The sequence below is a fragment of the Podarcis tiliguerta genome (assembly GCF_965153285.1).
Source record: "Podarcis tiliguerta genome assembly, chromosome: 5".
NCBI lineage: Eukaryota > Metazoa > Chordata > Lepidosauria > Squamata > Lacertidae > Podarcis > Podarcis tiliguerta.
Window position 1 is genome coordinate 93,572,216 of NC_139538.1, and position 10,732 is coordinate 93,582,947.

Below are 10,732 nucleotides of genomic sequence, written 5' to 3' on the forward strand. Positions count from 1 at the left end.
CTCAGGGTCGCTTCCAAATCTAGAATTCTATGATTCTATAATATACTTATGTAGGAATAACTCCTATTGAAGATGAAGAATTTGCTTCTGAGTAGACACACTTACCAGTACTATTGCGCTGTAAGTAAGTTTAAGTGCCCTAATATACACCTTACTAAATTTTTGCTCATTCATTTTACTAATAACCTCCCCCCCCCCCCGAATGCTTTCCCCTAATACATGCAATTTTGTACGTATCTTTTGGTTAATAAATGCAAACTGGATGGGGTTGCATTACAGTGTGGAGAAATGGTTTATGTTTACTTAGGAGTAGGTCCATTCAGTTGCTGCAGTTCTATGCATATCTGGGAACATGCCCTACTGAATCCAGTGGGATAGTACAAAAATCTTGTAATTTGTTAAAGTGGTATAACCAGGGTATTGTGGCCCCAGAGTTTTTCACCTTTTTATGGCTGGAGTATTAATAATTTTCATAAATGTTTTGTGAATTTTCTTCACGGGGCCAAAATGCTGTCCTGACTGCTCAAGATGTTGCTTTAGAGCTGCCTGATTTCTGCATTATTAAGGAGTTAGGCTGATTTGCAGCCCATGATGAGGAAATGATTTCTAAGCAGTTCATTATGTTCCGCCGTAACGCTGACTTTACAATGAGCCCCACTGCCTGATGGAAAGCTAGGAAGTGGCAAAGTTCCTTCACGTGCTTTGCCTGCAGAAGGAAGGTCATAGGATCCACTCCTGGCAACTCCAGTGAAAAGGAGGCAAGGTTGGGAACAGTGGCATTGCGTGGGTTGTCAGCACCCGGGGCAAGGCAAGTAATTTGCACCCCCTAACCTGGGGCTAGGCAAGTAATTTGCGCCCCCCGCTGCACTGTCCCTCCCCCAGATAGTCCCTCACTCTCTCTCCGCACCGCACGCCTGGCACCCTCCCCTCCACAGTGGGCGGCGACCCGGCGGCTCGGATCGGATTCGCACAGCCAGCACTGCAGTGAGAGAGAGTGAGTGAGCCAGGTAGGGGCAGAGAGCTGCAAGTGCGAGCGCCCCCCCCCCCCCCAGATGTTGCACCCGGTGCGGCCGGCCCCCCCGCACCCCCCACGCTACGCCACTGGTTGGGAAAGATCTCTGCATGAAATCTTGGAGTGATGCTGCTCTTCTGAAAGTGTGTTTCTGGGCTGCATAGGACAGTGGCCCAACCTGGCATTGAAGGAGGCATTGCATGTCTGTAGGCTCTGTTGATGCCAGCCTTCTACAATCATGTTGAACTTGCACCCTTCGTATCTGCAAAGGGTGGGGGACTGAATGATGCTGTCAGGCCTTCCTCTGCGGAGGAAGAAATGCCCTTGTCCACCACCTTACAAGGAAGATAGTCCCCTCTGAAACGAGCTTGCTTAGCACCAAGCCATGTAATAATAATAATGATGATGATAATAATAATAATAATAATAATAATACAGTGGTGCCTGGCAAGACGAAAAGAATCCGTTCCGCGAGTCTCTTCGTCTTGCGTTTTTGTTTTTTTTTTGGTCTTGTGAAGCAAGCCCATTAGCGGATTAGTGGATTAGCGCTATTAGCGGCTTAGCAGGCTTAGCGGATCAGCTGATAAGCGACTTAGCGGATCAGCTGTTAAGCGGCTTAGCGATCAGCTGTTAAGCGGCTTAGCAAACAGCTGTTAAGCGGCTTAGGGGCTTGGGGAAAAGGGGGGGGGGGACCCAGGAACTCGCAAGACATTTTCGTCTTGCGAAGCAAGCCCATAGGAAATTCGTTTTGCGAAGCACCTCCAAAACGGAAAACCCTTTCGTCTAGCGGGTTTTCCGTTTTGCGAGGCATTCGTCTTGCGGGGCACCACTGTAATAATAATAATAATAATAATAATAATAAATTATTTATTTATACCCCGCTCTCCCCAACCAAGGCTCAGGGTGGCTAACAACCAATAATAAAAACAAGTTGATTAAAATACAATTAAAAAAAAAACAACAAGATTAAAATACAACATTAAGATGCAGCCTCTTCACAGGAGGAGAAAGGAAAAAGAAAGAGGGGGAGGGAATCAAACTGATTCTAAGCCAAAGGCCAGGCAGAACAACTCTGTCTTACAGGCCCTGCGGAAAGAAATCAGATCCTGCAGGGCCCTGGTCTCAGGAGACAGAGCGTTCCACCAGGCTGGAGCCAGTGTTGAAAAGGCCCTGGCTCTGGTTGAGGCTAATCTAACTTCTTAGGGCCCGGGACCTCTAGGGTGTTGCTATTTATGGACCTTAAGGTCCATGGAGAGGCGGTCCCGTAGGTACGAGGGTCCTAGGCCGTGTAAAATCACTTACAGCGCAGTTCTGTGCTCGCCTTCTCAGAAGTAAGTCCACTGAATTCAGTGAGGAAAGTGAGCCTAGACGGTTGCAGCCTAATTGGGACGAGTTGGTTAAACCAAAGATCAACCTTGTGGTGGTTCCACAGTTCACTCTGGTTAGTTGATTGATAGCTGCTTGTCTCTCTTCATTTTGCTTGTATTGGGGCAGTTAAATAGCACTATAAAGTATATGGTTATTGATTTAAAATTCCCAGGGCACACAGAGGATGGGACATAAACCATTTTTCCCAGTTTGCCAATTATTCACATTCCAGTACAGTACAGGAGTGGAAAATACAGCTTTTGATCTTATGCAGCACTGCCCTCTACTGGAGAGATACAGCTATTCCTGGTTTTATGCTAGACATAGAGTCTGACTAGATAATCCTTCATGCGCAGGCAATAGAAAAAAACGCAAGACAGATACAGGATAGATATGTTCTTTGTTGTTGTTTAGTCGTGTCCAACTCTTTGTGACCCCCTGGACCAGAGCACGCCAGGCACTCCTGTCTTCCACTGCCTCCCGCAGTTTGGTCAAACTCATGCTGGTAGCTTCAAGAACACTGTCCAACCATCTCATCCTCTGTCGTCCCCTTCTCCTTGTGCCCTCCATCTTTCCCAACATCAGGGTCTTTTCCAGGGAGTCTTCTCTTCACATGAGGTGGCCAAAGTATTGGAGCCTCAGCTTCAGGATCTGTCATTCCAGGGGGCACTCAGGGCTGATTTCCTTCAGAATGGATAGGTTTGATCTTCTTGCAGTTCATGGGACTCTCAAGAGTCTTCTCCAGCACCACAGATATGGATTGTGGCTAATGTATTTAGCACACCACTTCCCAAACCAAGAGAGGGAGCACAAACAGGAATGGGCAGACAGCCAGGCCCTGTGTAGACACAATATTTTTAAAGCACGCTTGAAGCACACTTCCCACCCACTCAAAGAAATCTGGTCACTGTAGTTTATCCACCACAAAGTCACAGTTCCCTGCAACCCTTAACAAGCTATTGGGCCCATAATTCTTAGAGGGAGAGTATGTGCTCTGGATGTTCTTTAAAGTTGTAGTGTGTACACAGCCCAATAAGACTCTGTTCTGCTGCCATTAGAAATAAAGTTTTTCATGTTGATGTTCATTCCCAATCCCTGACACAATGCTTCTCAAGTAGAACCTTTTAAAGATTAAACTTAAAGTCGTTCTGCTCATCCGCCTGCTAAGGGAGTATTTCCATTTACTTGCCGGGAATCAAGTTATCACAACCCAAAGAGAAAAGAAAACCGGAACAATTCATTTCTTATTGATTTGGTGTCTGTTGATGACTTGATATTTCATTTTTACAAGCTGGGTGGCAATAATTCATTTTATTCAACACCCCCCCACACACACTTGCATCTGGATAGCTGCATGTTGTTAATGTACGATTCCTGTGTCAACATCACAGCAACTGGCCTGCCAGCTTTTTTTCCTTTTGGCAGCACCGTTTAGCAAACAGCTTTTTGTTTGCTAGATTAGTGCACAGCCAACATGAAGTCAAACAAGACTTGACAATGGATTACACTGCAAGAGGCTCTTCGTCACATAGCCCTCATTTCTAGAACAAACAAACAAAAATGGGGTTCTGTAAAGATTCTGAACCTCATGCAAACCCCCACCACCACCACCACCACTAAAAAGACCAATCTTAATCAAAGTAACTTTGCACGATCTAAACACCCCTGGGCATTGCTGAGGGCTGTGTTGCCCGTTGCAGCACAAAAAATGTTCAGCAATCCCATGACACACTTTAGAGTAATCCATTTATCTTCCTGGGCTCTCGTCTAACAAGGTGCCCTCTGTGGCAGCCTAAAAGCCATGAGAGGGGGGGAAATGAACATTAACACCTTTTCAAAATGTTTGCCCAAGAGGGCTAGTATTGCGAACTTGGAAGCAGTTTTCATGCTTTGGCGTAAGGAGGTAATTGTCCTGCTTCTTGGGCAACCTATTTCGCAAGTAGAAAAACATACAGTACGCGGTGTAAAACAGCCTTTCTGTTTTTGCTTATCCTTTCTTGTGTATTTGCTCCCAATAGTTATTGGGCCATTGCAATTTAAATCCCATTTTAAAAGGAGGGGGGCGGTTAAAATGAAGTCTTGAAATCTTAGACCTTAATGCCTTTGTGGTGCTGCAGAAGAAGCAACTGCCATATAAATCCAAAGGCAAGCCAACATTTCTTGCAAATTGATGGATAACGTGAAAACAATGTTGTTACAAAAAGGAAGTAATTTATTTCACTTTCTTTCACTCGTCCGCAAGGTCTGGTTTATTAGGCTTGTTATGTTTCCATAAATTATTCCGGCTTACAAGAGGAAGTGATTAATTGAATAATGTTTCCACAAAAACAAGATTTCTGGTCATTAACAGCTGCAGCAGCAAACTGCAGTGCCATATAACCTAAACGCACTTTGGTATTTTATTTTATTTTTGAAAGCCTTACATTTTATGGCTTTATGTTGAAGTAGATCATAGACCTCTTGAGGCACAATTAGATCTTCTGACACCACACCCAAACTATTGAAAACTTGTTCACCCATTTGAAAAATATCTCATCTTTTAAGCCAATGAAACGAAGCTAAGGGATAAAGTGAGTCAACTTGTGCCATGAATTAATATATTTGTTTTTAAAAATCTTTGTCATATAATAATTAATTAATGCCCAAGTATGTGGGGTTTTTTTTTTTATCTATATAATTGACTCCCATTTAAGAAAAGAGCATGCTTAGGACTAGTGCAGTCATTCCTGATGGTTTAGTAATACATAAATGAGTTAAAATATCCTCTGGGATCATGTACTCCCTCACCTCTCCCTTCTGGGACACAAATTCTGGAAGGTCAGGGCTGGACCATGTCAGCCTGAGGTGACCCAGGACCAGAAGCTCTGTGACAAGCCAATAGCTGGGCCCAAAGAGCGAGTCAGGACTGAAGAAGAGGCAAAACCAGGAAGCTACATGACCTGGAGGCTGTGCACATTGTCTTTTCCCCTGGCTCCAGTCTACTCACACTTCTGGCTGAGGATTTGGTCTACACATGACATTTCCCTGTCGTTTATTGAGAAATACTACTGTTTTAGGTGGTTTCCCTCAAACCAGCTTCAACCCGAAAGGGAAACTCAAGCCATATTCCGTTAAGCCAAGGTGTGTACGTTTGAGACAGTCACTGTCCACGCACAGGTGACAGCTGGGGAGGTTGCAGGGGTGGGGAAGCCAAGCAGGTAATGTGCATCAGGTGGAGACATCCCTGCTCTAGTGTACACACCAGCAGCAGGCTAATGCAACTTGAAATGTAGATGGGGAAACAGCGTTGCTGTGTTTTGAACCACTAATCTATACATATCCTGAGTCAGACTGCCAGTTCCATATCACCTGCTCTGATCTGCAGTGGCTTTCCAGGGTTTGAGGTGGCTGTCTCTCTCATCCCTGGAGATGCCTAGGATTGAATGTAGGAGCTTGTGCCTGCCAAGCTGTCCCACTGTGCTGCAGCCCTTCTCCAAAGACAGGGACGCACCAGATGTCTTCATTGGTCAAGAAAGTCTCAGCTGGACCAGGAAGCCCTTTCTACTCCTTCCTGCCCAGAAGGATGCAGTGGCCGGCCTGGGTGGGCAGAGTCGATCCAGGGCCTGACGTTCAGTTCTTCTAGTAACATTCAGATGTCCTTGTTTTTCCTTCCCTGTTCCCTGCAGATAATCCAAGTGGACATGGGCTGGAAGAGAAGATCATCTACGGAGTGGAGAACAGCAGCACTTTCCTGGAATGTAGCCCCAAATCTCAGCGTGCTCTGGTCTATTGGCAATTCCAGAAGCAAAACGATGACCGAAAGGAAGAGGTATGAGCTCTTGAAAGTGCATCCCAGGACTTTCTGGTTCAATGTGTTCAGTCTCTCTGGCCCAGTTCTCAAGAATCTGGGACCCGTGGGTCTCAACTGTACCACCTCAGGATTGTAGCAGCAGGACTCACATGATAAAATGTCCCTGCTTATTACAACAACAACACCCCTCCCCTCCAAAAAAACCCCACATCTACATAGTTGAGATGTCAGGGAGAAAGGCTATACCCTAGCTTTCTCCCTGACATGTTGCTGGGCCCTTTACAAAATAAATAAAAATAAAGCAAAATTCAGTTTTGTGGGGCCCCATCTTCTGTCTGAAATGACCAAGGCACAAGTTTGTAGTTTTATTCCTACCTCCACCCTGCTTCTTGCTCATTTCCCCTCCTAAGAAAGCACAGGAGTTGGGTGTGGAAACATCTCAAAGAAATTGGGCTGTTTCCAAACCTGCCAGTTTTAGGAGAGACTGTGGAGGCATTTGGGAGGTGGCAGCTTCTATATCCCTGCCGCAAGGCCCAATATTTACCTCATAAGGAACAGTGATTAGATGGGCACCAGCTTTAAGATGTCTAGAGAGTCAGACTCTCCCATCCTTATGAGGTAAATAGATTTGCTTTGAGCTCAGGGCCTCAGCTGCTGTGCTAAACCCATTGTTAGTGTAAGCTCTTAAAATTCCTCCATGGTGGTCATTTGTTTTTTTGCTTCCATGATGATCTTCACTTTAGGAGCTCAAAGCAATGTCTTTCCCGTATCCTCAATCTGCGCCATCTTTGCACCTTGCAGCAGCAGCAACAAAGAGGGTGTGAGACCCTCATGAGGATGCTTAGCTTCTGAAGTAATCCCCATGGAAACAAAAAGCTTTCCTGGCCGTTATAGACGGAAATGGTTAAGTGAGGAGATCGGTGTCTCTGCTCCTGCCCTTGCACAGTTACCTATATAATAATATGGTTGTGCTTTTCATTTCCCCAGGTGCTCTGGGGGATTAGTAGGAATGTAGACATCCTACAAGTCTGGAAGGCCACTTCAACACCTCATTTTTAACAGAATAACCTTTCCCCTGCTGGCTAGACGCCACCTGAGGGTGGGGGAGAGGAAAGAAAGAAAGAAAGAAAGAAAGAAAGAAAGAAAGAAAGAAAGAAAGAAAGAAAGAAAGACAGTTAAATGTTATTTTGCATGAAGAATCCAAGGGACATATTTTATTCACAGCTAGAGGTTTTGTAGAGTTAAGTTTCTAAAAGCTCATTATTTGAGGGTTGGGTGTCCCCCCCCCCCCAAAAAAAGCGGTGGGAAGAATAGAGCATGCTCTATAAGACCCGTCATGGTACGAAATCGCAGCTGGCATTTGCCCACATGGATAAAGTTGGTGGATTTTATCATTTGTGCAATCCTTCACATGTTCACTCAGAATCATGCTTACTGGGTTAAGTGGGACTTACTCTCAGGTAAGTGTACACAGGATTGCAGCCAGTGTATGTGCCTGTGTATGTATTATTTATAAATGTACACACACACACACACACACACACACACACGTTTGGCAAAGAAAGGGGAAGATGGCAGGCAGGTATCTTCACTAGTCCTTGTCTCCCAAAATGATCTCTGGCCAGGTACCATTACTACATAAGCTGTGGCTGAAAAGTTCTTTTGTTTCTTCATTGAGACATGGTTTCACTTAGAGACCTAGATTTGGACCAGAGGACTCCATCTCCTGCCCCACATCTTCTAAGCTCCGATTAAACTTTTGAAATGGGAAGAAGCTGCATGCCCTGATTCCCATAGATTCATTTTTGTAGCCATTTGAAATCCTAACATTTTTTTCCTGCCCTGTAACATTTTTTTCTACATTTCTGAACACTGTAACATACGATGAGGTGTGCTGGAAATTCCATTTCAGGGCAAACAGGCTCATAATATGCTTGGTTGTTTTACCGAGTTCTTTACTGGTTTCAGAGAGCATGGTGTTTATCATATTTGGATCCCCATTCCTTCCAAAAAAACTTAAAGTAGCATTCTGTTTTTATATCAAAGCACCTTCAGTAAAGGTAAAGGGACCTCTGAACATTAGGTCCAGTCGTGACCAACTCTGGGGTTGCGACGCTCATCTTGCTTGACTGGCCGAGGGAGCTGGTGTTTGTCCACAGACAGCTTCCGGGTCATGTGACCATCATGACTAAGCCGCTTCTGGCGAACCAGAGCAGCGCACGGAAACGCCGTTTACCTTCCTGCCGGAGCGGTACCTATTTATCTACTTCCACTTTGACGTGCTTTCGAACTGCTAGGTTGGCAGGAGCAGGGACCGAGCAATGGGAACTCACCCCGTTGCAGGGATTCGAACCGCCGACCTTCTGATCGGCAGGTCCTAGGCTCTGTGGTTTAACCCACAGTGCCACCCGCACCCCCCTCTGTTAGGTAGTTGAGGCTAAATCACCTAAAGTCTTGTTCCGTGAGCTTCATGGCTAAGTACAGTTTCAAATCCTGGTCCTCTGCTATCCAAGTCTACTACGCGATGCTGGCACACAGTGTTGAGGCTTCGCGAGAGAGCCGGAGAGGACTATTGAGAACAGTGACCCCTTTCTTTGCCTCCTTGACAGATCAAAGTAGATGATCGCCTGATCCGGACAGAGCAAGGTCTACTGCTGCGGAGCTTGCAGCGGAAGGACTCAGGCATTTACTTCTGCCACGCTGTGGAGCACGGCTTCATGCAAACTCTCCTCAAGGTGACCCTGGAGATCATCGACACGGAGCACCTTGAAGAGCTGCTTCATAAAGAGGAAGAGGGAGATACCTCCAAGATCAAGGAAGCTTCTAACAGCATGACCCCAAGCCAGAAGGTCTGGTACAGGGACTTCATGCAGCTCATCAACCACCCCAACCTCAACACCATGGATGAGTTTTGTGAGCAGGTGTGGAAAAGGGACCGCAAACAACGGCGCCAGAGGCCCGCCAATCCCCAGGTGAACACAAACAAGTGGAAGCATCTACAAGAGAACAAGAAAGGCAGGAATAGGAGGACCCATGAGTTTGAGAGGGCGCCACGGAGTGTCTGAGCTACAGTTACCTCTAGGAACTTCATCCAAGTAGAAACTTGCATAGACAAGATAACTGGAAATAAAATGCAATATACGTGAAAACTTTCCCCATGGCATTTTATGTGGATGTTTACAAAGAGCTAGGAGGCTCAAACAATTTCCATCTTGTTTGAAATGAACCCAGTTTGTTTGTTAAAAAAACACAAACCACTGAACCTCTACTCTGCAGCATTTTGGGGACATAAGCTTGTTCCGAAACTAACTTATTGTTTCATGGGATCTGCAGCAAGGCTGTCTCAGCAATCCCCTTTGGACTTGAGGTATCAAAGTGTCACCTGCCATTCTGCCATTTTGAAAAGGAATAAAAGAGGGAGGTGCAGAACAGCTCTCATCAGCCATGCTAATTTTCCTGAACTTAACTAAAAACTTGCATGGACCTTTATCCAGCTGATGAACACCTTCCCACTTGGTTGTACACATGACTGTTTTTTGTCCCCCTCCCCCCTTTCTGGTCTACAAGTCCTCTTGTTTAGATATGTACTGGAAGAAGGAAATCAATACTGTGCTTGATTGCTTACTGAAGTCGGAGCGCCGTGAACCATTAATTATCTGAAGCAGCAGCAAGTGGAACATTCTGACCTACTACTGATGACACCCCTAACCTTTGACCTAAAGATGTATTTTATTAAAACAATTATTTAAATGTACCACAACCAATATGCAGTCAAAGATAGCTCTTGGTGGGTGGGTGGGGGAGGAAATAGAATAGGCTTTTGTCTGACAATATTCTAATATTCTAATTTTTAATTATTTTAAATAGGGAAAACAAAGGTTTCTGTTGCTCAATTTTAAATGTCTGTTATCAAACATTTGTTCAACACACTCAGCAAACTCAGCTCCTTGCCAGACATTCTCTATGATGAGTAACTTCCAACCTGATTTATCCTTCCAAACCAAGTTTTTTTCTGGCAAAAGAGTCTGTATTGCATGGACAGATTTTTCTTTTTTCCCCTCCCTGATTGTTCAGTATGAAAGACTTCAGCTTGTATAATACTTTGATACAAACAGAAATGGATTGAAGCAATGAAGGGAAACTTGGTTGACTTAAGCTGTATATTTTATTTTTAATTTCAAAAGACTGTGAATAGCATTAAAATATCTCCTCTGCTCATGACCTCATTATGTGGATGGCAAAAGTTCAACACTGTAAGATGCAGAATCCATCTGACCTGCTCATACAGTCAATGTCGTGGTTTTCAGATGGCATTCTGGCAGTGCCTGTAATTCTTTGGAGATGTCTAGGGTGTCTCAATGAGAGGAGCTGCACCTGGGTAATATTGGGTATGTATGACACAGAAAGCAAGCATGAAGCCTAACAGACTTGGGCCAGGTTGTTGTGTGGACAACACAAATTGGAACATGCCCCAGAATCTCTTTGATGCAACAGAGCCTCCAGGGCATTCAAGTTGATGTGAAAATAATGCCCCAAAAGTAGAAGGTCTGAAAACTGCTGGA

At 44.9% G+C, this 10,732-nt stretch overlaps 1 protein-coding gene across 1 annotated transcript in view; it reads left to right on the plus strand.

Moving 5' to 3' along the window:
• SEMA3A (semaphorin 3A) overlaps positions 1 to 10,391 on the plus strand; it is a 192,111-nt gene extending 181,720 nt beyond the window's left edge. The window contains exons 16-17 of the mRNA XM_083440751.1: positions 6,046 to 6,188; positions 8,780 to 10,391. Of these exons, the coding sequence (XP_083296877.1) occupies positions 6,046 to 6,188; positions 8,780 to 9,235 (599 nt within the window). The 3' untranslated portion in view covers positions 9,236 to 10,391. The remainder of the gene's footprint in view (positions 1 to 6,045; positions 6,189 to 8,779) is intronic.
• The last annotated feature ends 341 nt before the right edge of the window (positions 10,392 to 10,732 follow it).